The sequence below is a fragment of the Acanthochromis polyacanthus genome, chromosome 4 (genome assembly GCF_021347895.1).
Source record: "Acanthochromis polyacanthus isolate Apoly-LR-REF ecotype Palm Island chromosome 4, KAUST_Apoly_ChrSc, whole genome shotgun sequence".
Taxonomy (NCBI): Eukaryota; Metazoa; Chordata; class Actinopteri; family Pomacentridae; genus Acanthochromis; species Acanthochromis polyacanthus.
In genome coordinates, this window is record NC_067116.1 from 31869693 (window position 1) to 31888317 (window position 18625).

General features: G+C 37.7%; 1 protein-coding gene across 1 annotated transcript in view; it reads left to right on the forward strand.

Moving 5' to 3' along the window:
- The window catches only part of rab6ba (RAB6B, member RAS oncogene family a), a 73466-nt gene that overhangs the window by 24742 nt on the left and 30099 nt on the right, over nucleotides 1–18625 (forward strand). Inside the window, 1 exon segment of the mRNA XM_051947265.1 lies at nucleotides 8154–8228. Within this exon segment, the coding sequence (XP_051803225.1) occupies nucleotides 8154–8228 (75 nt within the window).

The following is an 18625-nucleotide window of genomic DNA, read 5'->3' on the forward strand; positions in this document are numbered from 1 at the left end:
TATATATATATATATATAATGTTCTGCACGTGTGGATGACATCCTTGAAGAATGTTGCATTTCAGGGTTTTCAGGTCTTGAAAATTTCTCAAAATGAGGTGAATTGAAATTATTTTCAGGTGATGCAGCTTGTAAATGATCAACTGATCAATCTGAGGTGACTCTTTCACATTTCACATTCTTTTTATGAAGCTCAACAGGTTGAAATCTCAGACTGTATTTTATGTTGTTTCCTTCTAAAAGACATTCTCTTGTGCACATCCTCTGACTCGAGCTTTTCAGTAACCTTTACACAGAGTACTTTGTGCAGCTCTACTGTTTTCACGGCGCAGTTATATGAAGGATTCTTCTAAATCCAGGTGTCTTTCTACTGTAATTTGTAGAGGTTATAAAAATGTTAGTTAAGTATCCATAGCATGTCGAGCCACATTTATTGCCAGTGGTGGGAACATCTGTGGGCACTTAAACATGTTGTGTATGTTAATTCCAGTTCCAATGCCAGTGAGCCCACAGTGAGCAAAAATCAGAGCTGATGAAAAAAGGAGCAAAAAAAGAAGCCCAGAAACTGGGGTTCAGAGTGTTAAAAACTGCAAGCATTTGCAGAAGAATCTTTTAATTGGAAAGAAACATCTTCTTTACAAACTTATCTTGGAAAAAGTTGCTTATTTTTGTCTTTGCTGTTGACAACACATTTGCGCACACATACACTATATAAATGTTCTGGTGGCAAAATTGTCATTTAAAGTGTACAAGTCTCTCTATGTGAATTTCAGTCACATATATTTAATACATTTACCCACAATTTTTATGATCTTGTAGGGGTTTATTGATTTCATTCTAGTGTATTTGTTGCACATTGTTTTTTTTTGTCACTGACTGTAGCTGTACACATTAGAGAGTCCCTAACTAATTAATTTTATGGCTGCATAGTTAACAAATGGCCGGAGGAGGCAGAACCTAATGCAAGTCCAACTGTGCAGAGCCTTTAACGTGCCGTAAAATTGCGTTTTGGGCTCTTAAGAGAGGCCTTGATGAGGTGTTTGCTGACTGTGTTCAGCGGAGTCCTGGTGGTGAAAGTGCAGGTTGTGCCTCAGCAGGTGCCCAGTTCTCTGTTAATTGGCCCTCATGTTGCTAACTCACTCTGCAAAGTCTTTGAAGCAGCACACCAAGCAGAGACTTCATTAAAACCAAGGCAGTAATTGGAAACCTACTACGCAGGAATCCCCTATCTGTGTTACTACTTATTAATTGTCTATAATGTGGCAGCATAATTGTTAGCTTCCTCTGTGTGGTCGTATATCATCAGCAGGGTGATTGGTTGTCACATGTTGCATTCTGCACTGAGGCACACATAAAGGATCATACTAATATGCACTGCTTACTAGTTAACAAACACTACAAAGCAATTTAGTAGGTTTCATGAATGTAATAACTCGGGCTGCAGCTATCGATTGTTTTAGTAATCGAGTATTCTATCGATTATTCTGACGATGAATCGAGTAATCGGATTATATATATATATATATATATATATATATATATATATATATATACACATTTAACATTGTGCAATGACTGAGAAGCTTTGACGGAAAACTGCGCTCTCTGAATGCTGGTAAGGACTCAAATGCAACTGGATCTCAATGTCTTTCTAAGACCTGCCCCTACTTTACTTCCCATTGGCTCATGATATTAGTTTGGTTAAGAACAAAAGCTGCGCTCCCCTCATTCCATTGATAGATGAACTCCATTGGCAATGTAGTCCTATTTTTTATCTTCTTTTTTTCGAGCCAAACGCCGGCACCACACGCCGGAATTCTGGCACGGTACCTGAATACTTACAGAAAACATACAGTGAAGATAAATGTCCACTAGATGCATTTTTCCTGCATGTAAACGTGCCCCATCTGAAAATTGCACACGTGGTGGGCGGTCACTAGAGGACCACAACATTGTCACATGACGTGACCAAGCTGTCAGTTTGACAGTCCGGCAGATGAGTCGGAAAAACAAAGCGGCTCGGCTGCAAACTACCTCTTTTATTTCAAAAACACTTCAGGGAAAAGCATTTCTGAAAGCATCTGAGGTGAGAAATAAGCCGTGTAGCAGCTGAATCTGTCCTTGTTTTAGTTCACCAACAGCTAGTTTAGACGACTGTTTAGACCGCGGACTGGTTGGGCACTCCTGCCGTAAACAATAGAAAAACTGCGCTGGTTAAAATAGAACTGTCCTGTAAAAATTTAAGGACCCGGTTTGTATTGAATGAAGTCTGGGTCCATCCTCGAACCGCGGCTTGAGGAATTTTAGTCATCGAATTACTTGAATAACTCGAGGAATCATTTCAGCCCTAGTAATAACCAGCAGTGTATTTAAAGGGGGACTCCACAATGTATGTCCATGTTGACTAAACTGGGATAGAAATTTTTTACTTGCTAACTTGTATCAAAGTGAGGAACTCTGGACACTATATATTCAGGCTCAATATATTTCACTGACTGTTTTTCAGCAAACAGAATAGGTCCTACAAGTCTTCAGTAGATGTCTGCTCACATTAGACAGTCACATCACATGGTACTGTTTCCATGCCAGCATGTAGACTTCCTCTAGCTGTAGGTTTAAATAGAAGATGGTGTCATCAAGTTCACATACAATGCTGCACAACGATGTTAAAGATGTAAATGCCTTATGCAACCTCATAAATCTGTCCTCTCTAACCCCGCTGCAACTATATAACAGGAGCATAACTCCTCTAAAATTACCACAAGCGTATGAGCAAAGCTGTCTGTAATAACAAACAACTGAAAATCCTTTTTCTTCTAAAACATCATGATGCAGCAAAATTTAGTAAAAGAATAAAACTATCATGTCATTGGAGACGGTGCCTTTAATCTGGGCATTATCAGGAAATCATGACAAACAATGAAGCATCATGTCCCTCCACAGACCAGACAGGCACTAATTAAGGCAACATAAGAGGAGGACATTTGCATACTCGCTTTGAGGTCTCTGTTTGAGTCCAATAGCAGATCAGGACTTGAATGAGCTTTTCTTAAAACTAGCCCACCAGGTCTTTATTAACAGGCACAGGATGACTGGTGAAAGCCACCCTGAGGCGTTTTGGGTGAATTAAGTTGCTGTTGTGAACGATGGACAGTTTTCTCCTACTATTAAGTTGTCCATTTGCAAAAGAGGAACTCTTACATTTTATCTACTCCAGTTAGAGTGTGATGGCAATCAATAGGTGCCAGACACTGAAGAAAAAGCTACTGTAAATAGCCTAAATGTTGAGATGAGACATTTGCACAGATGGCCTGAAGTCAGTGGGAGAATTCATCAAAGCAACTAAGTGGGTGCTGAAAATAAATGTTTCGGCATTACTTTTATACAGAGGGATTATCCTGAACGTTATGTAGCATTATTACCACACATGGGATGCAAATTTTAAGTAGTGATTTCCCTGAGCTGATAAAACTACTTTTAGTTACTGACATTTCACATTCAGCTCAGCCAGACTGCAGATCAGGTGAACATTAGGTTACTGAAGCTGAAATTAATTGGCAAAAAAAATACTTGATTTAAAACTGTGATTTAATAATTCACCAAACAAAATCAAATATCTTAAACACAACAAATGTGCTGCAGTTGTCCACAGTAAAAAACCTGTAAGGTACTTATCTCTTCACATCAGTTTGATATCAGAATAATCCTCGTTCTTGATCTACATCATGGAGTAACTAATTTACCGTAGTATATGTTAATGTAGCTGCTAGAACAGCAGCTCATCTGGAATAGATGTCTACAAATACTGTCGCAGCAACTTTATCAGTCCATGAAATGCACATCTAAAGTGTATTTATACTCAGAGCAGAGCATCGTACTTCATCGCTTTAGTTTGAGTGTTGCTGGAAGTATATAATCAGAATCCTCTTTGTGTTAAATACTGATGAATATCCTAGTTTAGCTTTAGCACGAGCTTTAGCTTTGCGAGCTAATCTGGACAGCTGCAGGACATCATTTTACAACTTGATACAACAGAGTTCATAAACACAACCACCAAAGTCAGCAGTTGGACAGCAGGGAGGTGCACTCATTGGAGGTCAGCTGAAGCCTTTTTAACTCCAACTGATTCAACAATAGGAGGCTCTGATTAGTGGTGCAGCCAAGTACTGCTGCAAGTCTGTGATGTATCTCCTGATGTGCATGCCACTCATTCTCTGCTTTGTTCATTAACATATTGTTAATTGATTAAATTATTAATAGCACCTAATTCATTAGCACTTAATAAAAAATATACCTGGTCCTTACTAAACCTCCTGCAGGTGTAGGATTTTTTTTTCATTTCTAGGATATATCCAAAGAATCACATTAAAAGAAGGCATTAGTCAGTTTCACCACTTGCTTCTCATTACATGATTAGTTCTGCTTCAGTTTTGTTATTGGCTTGTATCCAGACAGTTTAAATTATAGCTGAACTTCTTGTAGTTCCATGTTGTCCTTCCTTTTGAAATTTAATAAGCTGCAGGTTTTTTTTTCTGCCCCACGAGAACGCACCTCTATTACAACCTGAATGAAAAGAGGCTATCGCTGTGTTCTCTCTACCGCTGCTTTGGATTTTACTTTTATGTCTGACTAAAGCTGCTAATCATTTGAATCCCATCATAGTCTCTAAAATAGTGTTCAGTGGTAATGGCAAAGGGGATGAAAAGCTTATGAGGAGGAAATACTCAGAAATGCAGAGCTAATTCTGAAATGTAATCAAAAATCTGCCTTGTTAATCAGTTCTTTTTAGCCTAACAGAAAATTCTCTAAATTATTGCAGCCATGAGCGTAACTAAGCTTCCTGCTTCCATCTCTGTAATTAAATTCACACAAACAGACCTGGAGTTACATCTGAAGATATTGACAAAAATTAAATAACACTCAGTACAGCCTTTAAGGAGTAGGAGAGTACTGCAGATTGGATTGGGATATGTTTTGTTTCCGTGTAATCTTTTGAAATGACATCTCAGGTATGTAATTCAGTGTCCATCATTGCACTGTTTTCCATGCCTCCAAGACAAATCAAAGGATGCTGCAGTGAATCTTCCATCTATGGAGAAGGAATTTTGGTGTCTCTTCAGATTTAGTGCATGATGCACTCCCCCAGATACTACTTCTGTTAGAGGAAGAAATAAGGACATGCTGTCTCTCCCTGGATTTTGAAAGCAGTGACTGAGAGGCACAGAGAGTGCAGTCTCATGTTGTTTAGTGGTCGTGGAGGATGAGTCAGCAGAGAGGATGCTGGATCAAACTCTGTGTCCTAATGTTCTGCTCTCTCATACCCACTGATGTGAAGGCATGCTGTGCGAAACAAATATAGAGGGTGATAAACAGGAGGTGGACCACTTTAAACCACTGTAAAGTCAATACCTGAAGTGTCAAAATGTAGTGAAAATGTCCATTACAGTTTATTTACACTGCTCACAAATGCAGTCTTTAAATGCTTATTTTTTTCTGGCTAAAGGTTCAGACATCAAAACATTTTCCTTTTATACTTGTATAAAAAATAGAATAGCAGCCACTGTTCAGTTTTGAGAAGCCTGAACCAGATAATTGGCATCTTTGTTTGATAAATGACTCCATAAATGAACGTGTTCTACTCTTCGCCAACTTCCACTGCACATTAAGGAGCTTTAGTAAGGAAACTTTTTTTCATTTTAAGTATGTCTTTATTAGCCCATTTAAATTTTCTAATTTAGAAACTTCTGTGGGTGTGCAGCCACATCAGTGTTTTAGTCTGGATGCAGGGCTGAAACTTAGAGAAAAAGATGTGCCTTAAAATTAAACCACTGTAATGTGGCCATACTTTCTGAACAGAACTTTTCCAAAATGGCCTTCAGAGTGTGTAAGATCCAGATTATACTCTTCTGCAGTGCAAACTTTACAGATGCATAATTGTTGTTACTATACACACATTATGAACCCTTTAAAGGTGTGAAATTCTTATGCAATCACGTATTTTATAGTTTCTGTTTTTTATTAATTGACATTACTTTGTGGAAGTCTATTTTCACTTGGACATGAAATAGTACTTTTTGTTTTGCAAATTCTTGTCAGAAAAGCCTAATTAAATTGGCCGTCATTTAGTGTTGAAAAGCAGTGAAAGGGGAATACTTCTGATAGGCACTGTACTTTCTAGTCCTCTTGGATGAGTTCGTTTTGTACATATGTAGTAGATCAACATCTATGTATTACATGTCTGTACACTACTGCCTTTGTAGTGTTGTCGCTGTACAAACGCACAAAAATAGTCAAGCTGAAAATCAATATTCATTTATGGCTTCACACAAAATTTGAAGTTTTCCATCAAACCCTTGCACTTGGACTTTATTTATTACTATCAGCCCTGATCAAGATGAAGTGGCCTGTGATAGACCTTTGCATCACTCGATTTTTCAAAAGATTTTCAGAAGTCTAGCTTCCTCTTAGACCTCTTTTAAAACATTAAGCTGAAAAGTTAGCATTGAATTTTGCACCCAGTGGTGCAAAAAATAAATAAAAAATACTGCGTCCCCCATCTTTAAAGTTGATTTGTGTTAATGTTTCCAGATAATATCAGAATTATAGAATAATGACACACAGGTGACATATAATTTCCCATGGGGAAACTGCTTTATGCCACATGTTGCTGGACTTGGAGAAAGATTGATATTCAGCCAGTTAGCATATTTACAGAGTCAACATGTGCCAGTTCTACCTTCCCTTTCCTTCGAGAACGAACTAGAAAATGCTGGAATAGTGTTGTGTAGATCAGGCCGAGCCACCTTGTTTGTTTCCCATTGAGAGACCCAGGCCTGTGTCTGAACACTAGATTTATTTTCACTGCACATACAGAATGGACAGCTGGCAGACTATGAGGAGGTATTTACTGAATTCAACAGCAATTGTGTGGGATTAGAATCGCATATTCCACCTTTACATTCACTTCTCACTAAAGTAGGACAGCTCTGGAACTAAGTAAGTTAGATGATGTACTGATATATTAGCATGAGATCATTAGCATAATCAGTAGCAGCACATCAGATCCTGCCTCGCAGATATGGAAACCGAACAAGGGCACAGACACATGTAATTAGTCTGCCTGATTAAAACTCTGTCTGTAAACAATTGCAACTGGCTGCCCATTTGATGAACTGTGAATAGAAGACAGATTATGTTTACTGAGTGAGACTGTGCTTGCAAATTAAGAGCATTCAGTTACAGTATATTTATTTCCCATGGATAATGAATTAGAATTTCACAAATATTTAAAAACAACAAATCTGGAATGACAGCTGCACAAGATCTTGTTGCATGTTGCACTGGGTGTGTATGTAGATGAGTACATTTGGGTCTATTAGTCAAAAGTCAATAAAGGGAAATGTGGAAATCAGCAAAATACAGAGTCAGACGAGTGGCTGTTTGGACATAGCAATTGCATTTTGGATCAGGTCCACTATTAGAGGGATATAAGATAGTGGCTCTCAGCCAAGCATCTGCACTGCTGCTAAATGGATATAAGAGGAGGGTGTGATTGATTCTTGCTGGCTTCTGCATTTGCTTTGCTCCAGTTCCCCTCATTAATAAATCCACTGAAAGGAAAAAAAAAAACTTGAAAGCCATATATGCCATCTATCAATAAGTCAATCATGTTTAACCAGCCTTCTTTCTTTTACATGATTAATTCTGGCATGACATGCCTAATGCTCCCAAAATTCTGAATTAATTATTAAATTCATTTGAAATTAGGTGGCTGTTTTCCAGTATTTATCCATCACATAGCAGTCTGGTGCCTTTACTGAGAAGGTGGTTGACGTTTACCCTAGGTTTTCTTTCACTCTGCAACCATTACTTTTCATCTTCTCCCTTGTTTTTTTCCCCAGTTTTGTATATTAAATGGAGAATATTAGGACCACATGAATGCTGGTAGCGATAGCAGCACTGTAATTACACGTGGACCTGCTGCCATGCTGACCTCCTGGTCACCCCCAACACTTTAATGAGTTCCCTGGGCAGCAGTGGCAGCCACGGCAGAAACCATAACCACCAATCCCACGGTTAGATTCATCGATCGTCTGAATGCAGGAAGATGGAGCCTCTTGTCTAACGCAGTCTGTCTTTTTCTTGTCTTGCAGTTGGAAAGACGTCTCTGATCACACGGTTCATGTATGACAGCTTTGACAACACGTATCAGGTAGGTGCTACTGCAGGCACAGAGAGTGAATATTTTGCCTTCGCTGATCAGTCGCACTCAGCTATGGAGCTTTTCTTTGATGGTGAAGCACACAGCTGAGAATATATCAGTAAATCAAAGACATGAACTCCACTTAGACGAAATAGGACTCAAATAAAGTTTGTGATCAGAAATTAATTGACAAGAAATAGCAGTTTTTGTCTGTGTGAAAAATGAAGTTTTAGCCAACATGGATGTTACCACCTTTGAACTGAATAGCATCTTGAACACTGTGGGCCCCGAGGCGATCAGTATTTTTAACCCTGTTCTCCAAAGCAACCTAATCTCACTCGCCTTTCTAAAAACAGAATATTGCTTATGCAGCTACAGCACTTCCAGAGGTCTATGCAAGCATCTGCAGATACACAAAGGACCCTTAAATAAAACCTGCAGCTTTATTGCTTTATAAGCAAAAAGTATCTACTTCCATAGTAATAAAAAGGAATTAAAAATAAATCTCACAAAGCTATTCTGCCGCCCTCTCATATAGTGTATAGTGTGTCTTTTAGCTCAGTCAGGCTCTTTGTTGTGGGAGTTTACCACATTATGAGCCTGTGTAATATGTGGAAAACATCAACAGATTAGTTTTGGAAATACAGAAATGCATCAGAATATGAGGACGCCGAAAGTGAAGAAAACTAGAGAGGTAACTTTTGTTTTGTTGAACTTGAAGCAAGAAGTAAAACCTGATTTTATGTCTTAATTTTATTCATCACACACTGATGATATTCCAAGTCTATTGTTTTTTAAGGGATGTCTCTGGACATTTAGGAAGGGTTCTCTTCGCCAAACAATAGAGAACATACAGTGCACAGTACAGTGTCGTGCATTTAAAGTCCATCTAAAGGAAATTCTGAGATTTGTTTCTTAGTGCATTATAAATGTCAATAGTCCTGCTCTTAAGAAATCACATTTCAGATATTTTCCTATGTAAATATATATTTTGGGGACATCAGAAAATTATTTGAGTAACAGAAAACTGAGAGAGAATGCGAGAAGGAGGATAACATTGTTAAGCCTCTGAAACCCAAAACCAGACAGCTACTTTGAAAGGCATGTTATTTTTTACAAAATTGCCACAGTAACAGCATTCAGAGCAGAATCATCAGATTTTCGACTTTGTAATGGTCCTTAAAGTCATCATGTGTGATTTTGAGTTTCATTGAAAAATCGAACCAAATCTAAGCTTAAAATCGTGATTATTTAATCAAAGTCCTTATCATTTTAAAATTTACTCTGACCAGATTCAGTTTAAAACAACAAATTGTGTTCCTTAGTGGCTCTGCTGTGACCACCTGTTGCGTTACAAAAATTCAGTGGTTTTCGGCTGAACTGCAGGCTGTGTTTGCATAGAGCAGAGAGGCGGTATATATTGTGTGTAGAGCTACCATTTTTTTTAGAATTGGTAACAGCTATGGGTGCTTTCGGGGCTATTCCAGGTCTTATTAAATTTTGTAAAATCAATAATGAAAGAAATTTGACTTGGTTTCTTTTTTAGTTTTTATTTATGGCAATATGCCTTACCGTAGTTATGCTGCTCAAAAGACATTTTGAGTTCTTTCTGCTTCGAGCCAAGGCAGTGAAAATGAGCCCACAGTGAGTAAAAATGTTGACAGGACCAAAAAACAACCAAAAACAGCTTGTGAATGACACCACCAAATGGAACCATAATAGTTTCTCACACTACAGAGTCCAGGCCAACCAATAAATTGCTTTATGCGCTTAGTTTGTTATATTAAGTAACTTTTTCTACAGCCACAAAGTGACAAAAATATTCTGTATCTTAAGCGCACCTTTATTTCACATCTAACCTGTTTGTTTAAGGTCAAGCAAACTCAGGCCTGTTTGAATAGAAAGTATGGTTAATTTGGGCATGTGTGAAAGCCAACATGCCCGCAGCATTTCAGAACAGAGAAGACAACTTCCTTTTCAAAACTTTGAAACTTAATTTTATATACTTGGCATTTTTTAATCATTCAGATTTGACCGGGTAGTTATTAAAACAGGCACGTATTTTTTTTTTTTACTACTTTACACAGACTTTAATATGAGCGTCAGTTCATTTTATAACACAAAACCATTTCCATCAGGTATAAAATTGGCCGGCGGGCACTCCAGCAGAGTTAATAATGTTCTACCTCTTGATCCTAAAACTGGAGACCTGCGGCTTTGTTCCCAAAAGCCCAAGTGTTAATCTGGCCCTGTCTTTAAATCATCTACAGTGCTCTCTAAAGAACGCTTCAGTTCTCCATCACAGCTCTGCCTCGTTTTTTCCTCAATGCTTCCATCTAGTTTGACTTCCTTGTCCTCTATACTATAATCTTGTAGAATTGAAGCAGGCTCTCTATCAGCAGGAATGGAAGTGTTTTGAAGGAATAGTTTGACGTTTTGGGAGGAAAAAACTCTCCTTGACTTTAATAGGAAGATTAATGACACTCTAACATACTTGTCCACAAAATGTAATCTGGACTAAATCATTGATTTTATGGGGGGTTATGTGCTTTATGTGTTTTATGACCTCTTCACTGGTTTCCAGTTAAAAGTCTGACACACAACCCACCATCATGATTTTACACTTTGGTTTTCAAATAAACAAGATAAAGCCTGTTATGAACTCATTATCCTCCTGAACATCTTTTTTTTTAAAACATTTGTGGTCTGATTTCACTTTTCTGTTCACTGACTTTCAAACCTTTTTTTATACTTTCTTGTGCCACTTTTTTATTGATTGATTATTTTGTATTATTTTTCTGCATTTACTCTAGATCATGTAGCGTAATTGCTTAGTGCTATGTAACGTCGATACTACTTTTCAATATATGTCTATCATTTTTATTTTTTGTAAAGCACTGTTTAAAAATGCTGATATATTATACAATTAGTAATGAATCAATGTAAATATATTGTTAATGTTATTTAGCTTGTAATTTCTTCATTTTTATTATGTTATCAATGATGGCACAAAGAACTGTACCCCTGAACCTCACTGTATCCTGCATCGCCCCCAAAAAAGAAAAAAAAGGCTCGTCTCTATACTTCAGTGTTCACATAAGTACTGTGCGGTAATGAGATTTGGATGGCTCATTGAGTGTGGATTAAATTGTCTGTGTTAGCTCTGTGATGCTGCGCTTTCACAGCTGCTTCTGTATCTTCTTACATTTCCACATTCATAAGTCATGAAAGACTCCAGAGACAGACATTTCACATTGGCTGTCAGGGCTCAAGTCTTTTTTGTTGTTAAGATAGTCAGTTTCTGTGTTGCATTTAAGTTCCTTTAAAGTCATTTCCCTAAATTTCTATAAAAGTGGTTTGTATTTGGACAAAGCTGGCTGTGGACTTAACAGCTGGGAAGCAGGTTTATGATGACAGCTGTTTACACAACCTTTCCTTATCAGTTTCTCTGCAGTGGGAAAAGTAAATTAATCTGCTTATTGATTCATGTTTAAAGTCTAGGGTTGCTGCTGAATCATCACAGTAGGTACAGGTGTTTTTTTTTTTTTATATCTATCAAAGATCCACATCAGATTTTTCCTCATTCCTGTGAAATGATTGGCCAAAACAGACAAAATAACAGATACTTACCAAACATTATATTATAATTATTGAGTAACATATAGTTAAAATAACTAAATAACCTATTTGGTAAGTAGTGACTTTTTTATGTGTTTTGTGGTTGTTGTGAACGTGGAGGCTTAAATAAAAACAATTAATATGTAAAGACATTTATTTCTGCCATTCCTTATCCCCCCACAACCAGTTAGCCTCCCAGCTTTACAAACCAGTAAGAATTCAACCCAGTTGATGTTTAACACCTAAGTAACCAACAGTCATCCAGCTAAAAACAGACTCCTGAAGAAGGCGAGAACAACAGCAGCTCATTGGATTTCAGAGCAAAACCTCTCATTCAGAACAGCTCTAAAACCAGGGGTTATACAGTCATGGTGAAATGAATCATCTGTGCAAATTTTGATCTGAAAAACTGAAAGACACAATCTGGGTACATGAGAGATTTTAGTTTATTTGCTGAAAAGTGATCAAATATGGGATCTGTAAAGTACATTGGAGTCGAGCGGTTAAAATGGCTGTTTGCCTGCAGTCAGTTGCATCAGTACAACCAATAAAAAAATCACCTCTGACTCTGACATTTTGTTTATATTTGCATTTGTTTTAGAAATTGTGTACTGGAGAACACAAGACCATGTTTGTTTTTGCAATGAAGCAAACAGACATTTCTCTGGTATGACAGTGCTTCTGCTAGAAACAACACACATAACCACTGCCTATTTAATTTCACTAAAATTGTGTTGGATCGATAGAAAAATTACTTAAAAATTCAAAATATTATACTTTGGAACGTTGTGTTCTGATCACACAATGTACAGGCTGAGTCCTGATTGACTTGTTGTTCAGACCACATGCGTATTGACGTCTGGACTTTAAGGAGCCTTGGTATATATCAATCATATCAGTATTTTTGACAGAATGCTGATGCTTTTTCAGGCCTGACACCGTTATCAATTAGTAGTCCATCAGACTGATAAACGATATTTTAAACTTATTAACATCTGTGGTAAAAAGTAAAACCTCGGGTTCAAAATTTGGACGAACACTAACTCGCTGACGTAGATGGGGAAATAAACTCTATAGTGTCAGTGGGGTGTCATTTTGGTCCAACAAGGGACCAACAATGTCAGTCTTTGAAAAACCCTTCCCCCTTTTCAGTCCAGCATTACTGTGTGCAGAATGTTCCAGACGGTGGTGAGATTGATATCTGTATAAATGAAGCCTCTAATGCATGGATGCTAAATGTGACACAGTCATTTCCTGCATCATTTTCAGCGAGTAGCACACTCTTAAGTAGTACCATTACCTAGAGTGAATGCGGGCATCTGTTGTTGCCTGCAGTCTGTCTTGCTTCAAGGCCACTGCTGTAACTCTGAACCTGAATGCAGCTCGATAAATTACCGCTTTGAAATCCAGCCTCCGTCAAATTGTAGTCGTTCTGAGGAGCGTGTGGGAACGTAGTTTTCCCGACAAATGGCCGTTTGCACAGGCCTAGAAAGATAGAGAGCTCTCCACAGCAAGGCTTTTTCAGCCAAACCTGCCATTTTAACAGGACACACAGAAGCTGGACAGATAGCATCTGCTTATTTAATAAAGTCCCCATCTGCTGTTTAATGTCAGCCTCTGCCTCCCACCACTGTAATGGCAGCAGCTAGGGAGGAATATGGAAATCAGATGCTTATTTCATTTGTGCGTGAAATAAAGGCGTTTGAATCCGCCACTTCACCCTGCATCCAGAAAAACACACTTCTCATTCCCTTCTTACACATACCTCCTTGTTTTTTTTTCCAGCTAGGGAAGGAATGATTATGTTATGGGTGTCATATCCTCTGCTTTGTAGCCAAAGCTGAAGCTCAGTCTCTCTTGAATAGGTGTGTTTTCTTTCCTGTGTGTGCCCTGTTCTGCCCTCTGTCTTAATGCCACTTCTTTTCCTCTCTGGCTCAATGTTTTCTAGTTCAACTCCTGAGACCTTTGAGTATTAATTAAAATGCTGCATGCATTAGATCAGTGTGAGTGTTTATGCCGCTGCTCAGCGGGGAGGCTCGATTTGCCCAGTGAGGGTGGAAAAATGATATGAATGCAGCCTGCAGGAGACATCTGTCCTGATGAGAAGATATACGAAGCCATAGTTTCCAGGCTAACACTCAGTATCACCACTTGTTTTTGTTTTCATGTATGTCAAGCTCACAGATTTGAGCAGATCCAGTTCAGTCCTTTGAAGGAGGAGCAGCAGTATATTTAGGGACCGAGGGCCATCAGAAAGATGAAACCGACCGTGGCAGTTGCTTTAGTCAGCAGGAGGATGTGAGCGAGGTGAGCCACATTTGCTGCCTCTAAAGCAGCAGTCTCCCATCAAGCAGCCATCCAGCCGAGAGAGACAGAGGCAGGCGTCCTCGCTGCCTGGCAGCACATGCTAAAAGGCTCAGAGGCCTCTGGAGGCAGAATGCTTTTGTCAGCTGTGGTGGAGCTGTCAGTCAGGCCTGGACACCAGGCTGTGATTGCATCTGTCTGCTCTTCCCAAATATTCTGCTGCTTAGTGGTGAATCTTATTTATTGGGCAATCCATTTAAAATGCCACAGGGCGTAAGACTGTAGATGTGTAGAATTTGACTTAATGCCATTGTGGTCCTCTTTCTGCATTTCAGCTTTTCAGTTTTTCATGACTAAATTTGAAAATGCTTCAGTTTGCAAACAATCTTCTGCATAATATGTTTCACTCTGTCAGAAAACAGCATTGAATTCATTAATAAAAAGATGAATAAGTAATTGCTTATCTCTCTAGGAAAAGAAGCTGGAACCAACTAACCAAACTTCCCTTGTTTCCAGCCTCTCAATTAATATATTCTCTGTCTTATGCAATAGTATAGTTAATTTAATAAGTTTAATAGTAAATTAAACATGTTTGGTTGTAGATTATTATTCAGAAAAAAACAAGCATCACCTTAGAGGTCAACTAACATGGGTTTTTCAATGGCTGATGGCTAAGGCTGCAACTAACAATTATTTTTTCTTCCCTGTCCTATTTTTTCAATAACTTAATTAGTTGTTCAATCTATAAAATATCAGAAATAAAATATGATGAAGGTCATTCAGTTTTCTCCGAAAGCCAAGATGACATCCTCAGATGTCTTGTTTTATCCAAAACAAAAATATATTCAATTTAGTGCGGTGCATCAGGAAAGAAACCCAAAAATATTCACATTTAAGAAGACGTAATCAGAGAATGTTTACCATTAGTTTAACAGCTGATGACTAATGGATTGACTCCCATTAACTCTGTAATAGATTTAAAAGATGTGATGGATCATGATCACATGAGGCGCCATCAAAAGAGTGTTTATCACACCATTGCCATGACAGTTTTTACAGTCCAATGTGCCGTAAAATGTGCAAGGTTTGGCTGTTGAATAATGAGACTCAGTGGAACCACTGTGTGCGTGATGATGATCCATGTAGTATACATTGATCAGTGTGCAACATAAACAACCCCTGAAATATTCAATCCGCTCAAATGAAATAAATTAAATTACAGCATCAGTTTCATTACTTTGTAGTCACACCCCCATCTTCCTTAATTGCAGCCATTGTGATTTGCTAATTGAATTGTTTTGACATTGATTTGAAATCATTAATTGCACATTCCTAGTGGCAGAAGGCTAATATACAATGCTGATATCATGTTGTTGTTTTTGGGATACAGCAATGTAATAATCATAACAAGTGAGACACAAAATTGTTGAACCTAAATGAGCATTCATTTAACACAGTTATTATGTGCATTGGTCTTGTCTGTTACATTAGCAGTTAGCAATGACTTGTTTTCTAACTCTGCTTCTCCTCCTCTGTCCTGCTCACTGAGCCACATAGTTTTATCTCCTCGAGCAATAATGAAATTTGTAATAAATGCAGTTTGTTGACAGTATCTCAGGCGAAGCTTTCTGAATTGGAAGTTTGGTTCCACATCATGGAAATTAGCTGCACTCACTTGTCAGGCCTAGAACCTGAAACAATTAGTCAATTATTCTATTAGTTGTTGACCATTAAATTAATTGGCAACTATTGTGATCATTTAGTTGTTTAAATAATTTTTCAGAAAAAAGTAAAAATTGTCCAACTCTAGCCCCTTAAGTTTGAATATTTTTTGGTTTCTTTCCCCCTTGCATGATGGTTATATCCTTGAGTTATGGACAGAACAAGACTTTTGATGACATTGTCTTGGGCTTTGAAAGCCATTAATCGACATTTTTCACCATTTTGTAACATATTAAAGAATATTGAACTATTTAATCAAGAAAACAATTAACAGGTTAATTGACAATAGTCATTAGGCACAGCCGTGTTAATCAGGCGATGATGACCTCAGAATGACAGCATTTCCATTGTTTTCTGACATTAAATAAACTAAGTAGGTTCTTAGTTGAACGAGAAAATAATGAGCAAGTTAATTTATAATGAAAATTATCATCAGTTGTAGCTGAAAAACAGCAGTTTAAGATAAAATTTCAATGTTATAAGCAAAAAAGAGATTTATTTCCTTTTAAGAATTGAAACAATTTGTGGAATCATTGTAAGCAGTTTTTCTTAATAATTATTCTCTTAAGTAAAACGTTTATATTTCAGCAGCTGAATTGCTTATCCCCTTAAATTAATGGTGTCATAAAGTAAACAACATGAGGATGTGACATTTTGCGCTCTGTTCTTTATTTTTTTTTCTGTTTTTAAGACTAAATGATGACTTGAAAAGCAATAACTGATCAGTAATCTTCTATCTTGTGTTCTACCTTGGCTGGGTGCTGTTTAAATCTCAAATTAATGTTGTAGTGAGGTAGGAATATGTCCATAAAGCTTTGCAACATGAGTAATGTTCGTTAAATAGAACAATTATGAATCTGCACTGACATTTGTAATGAGTATAGTTTACAAATCAGCAGGCCGTAATTGTTGTGTTGCAGGTGTATTATAAACACAGCTGGCTGTCTGAGGACGGAGAGTCGATCATACGTAGATTCAGTCCCACTCCTTGTGCTGGCAGTTCCCTTGAATTTAATCGGATTTTGTGTGTTCAGAAACTGCTGTCAAATACAGAGCCATGAGCAAATGGCAGCATTCCTCACTGTGACTCAAGGTCTTTTGGTTTAACAGCGTCCCTGCCAGATACTGGACCTTGAAAGTCCTGGTGGGAGCAGCAGTGGTGGAGGAAATATTCAGATCTTCTACTTGCATAAAAGCAGCAAGAGCACAATGGAAAAAATAATCCCATAATAGTACAAGATGAAGTCTTGTATTTGTTTGATTAGTTATTTATTCAGAGAAATGTCATATTTCTGTCTGCTTTTTCTCATCTCTTGTCTTTGGCTGTTTAGTCAGTTGTAATTATTCTATAAATTGATGTACACTTTATTCAAGTTGTGTTTGCTTATTTTAATAACTTCAATTGAATTTTTATGTATTTTGTCTTTTTTCTTTTATTTCTTTTGCATTTGCCTGTAAAGCACCTTGAATAACCGATATAAATATTCTTACTCGTTTGCTCACAAATCCAATTTAAGGTTTCAGGCGATTGTTGTGCTTCATGATTGACTCACTTGTACTGAACTCTGAGACCTCTGTTCATTATAAGGAGATATTCTGGTTTAATGTTGTATTTTGCCATAGCTCAGGGTGACATTTTTCAAATGTCTTGTTTTTTATTTCAGTTCCATAAGAAATGAAAAGCATTTGATTAAAAGCTGATAGTAGCAAGAGTTGGCTTGTCTTGCTTGAAATTGACTGAAATAGTTTCAGATGAATGTTGTGGTTGTCAACTAGATTTTTTTTTAAATATGAAAAGAAAACTAAATATTCAAATCGTCATTCCAGTTCACTATATCAGCCAAGATTACGAATTAATCAAAGCCGCTGTGTTGGACAAACTACATTCTACATTCCATCAAGCATGTTTTTCTGCATTAGATTTGCATACATAGACTGCATATATAGTGGACGTAGCATCTGGCTCCAGAATTGAAGTCCACCCGGAAGTGTCAAAACTTGCAATATCCCGCCGTCCGCTAGGGTTGGCTCCCAGAAGCTTTGCTCCATAGACCCCAATTCATTTTTGGAAAAAATAAAATTTGATAGACTGATTTTCTACAGCTCAGGATTTTTTTCCTGTTAGTTTTCATGGTGAAATGAGAGATCAGGTGGCCGATCTTAAAATAAATCAATACTGAATTTTAAATAAATCGTTAAAGTTGGCGGAGCCCAAGGGGGTGTGGCCTATACTTGATAGACAGCAACAGAAGCCTCTGCGGTAAAACGTGGGCGGGATAAGAGAGTCCTCAGCCAATCCTGCCCCTAGTTGCTCTCCGGTCCAGTCTGTTTGATGACGCTTTTACGTCACTGGCTCCAAAAAATCCAAAACGGCGACCAGGAAGTAGCAAAATCCGGGCTTCATTTTCTCGCCGTTGAAACCAACGGGTGACGTCACGGTTAGTTTACGCCTTGTTTGCATATCAAACAACATAGCATAAATCTATAATGTCAGCTATTTGATAAATTGGTCGGGCTCGAATGTAAATACCAATTTTAGGTTGGAGTATTATTTACCTTTAGTATGATGTTTTCTCTTTGGACACGGCTGTAAATTCAACTATCACACGTCTCCTAATGTCTTCTCAACGAAAGAACACAGTAGAAATCAGCTTATTAAATAATAATTTCACTTAATATTCAAGTTAAAGATCAACAATACATTACAAATATAATTTTCCTGAACCTTCTCAGAGCTGTTAAAAGCATTTCTAGTCCTACTTGCCAGCAGAATGGGTC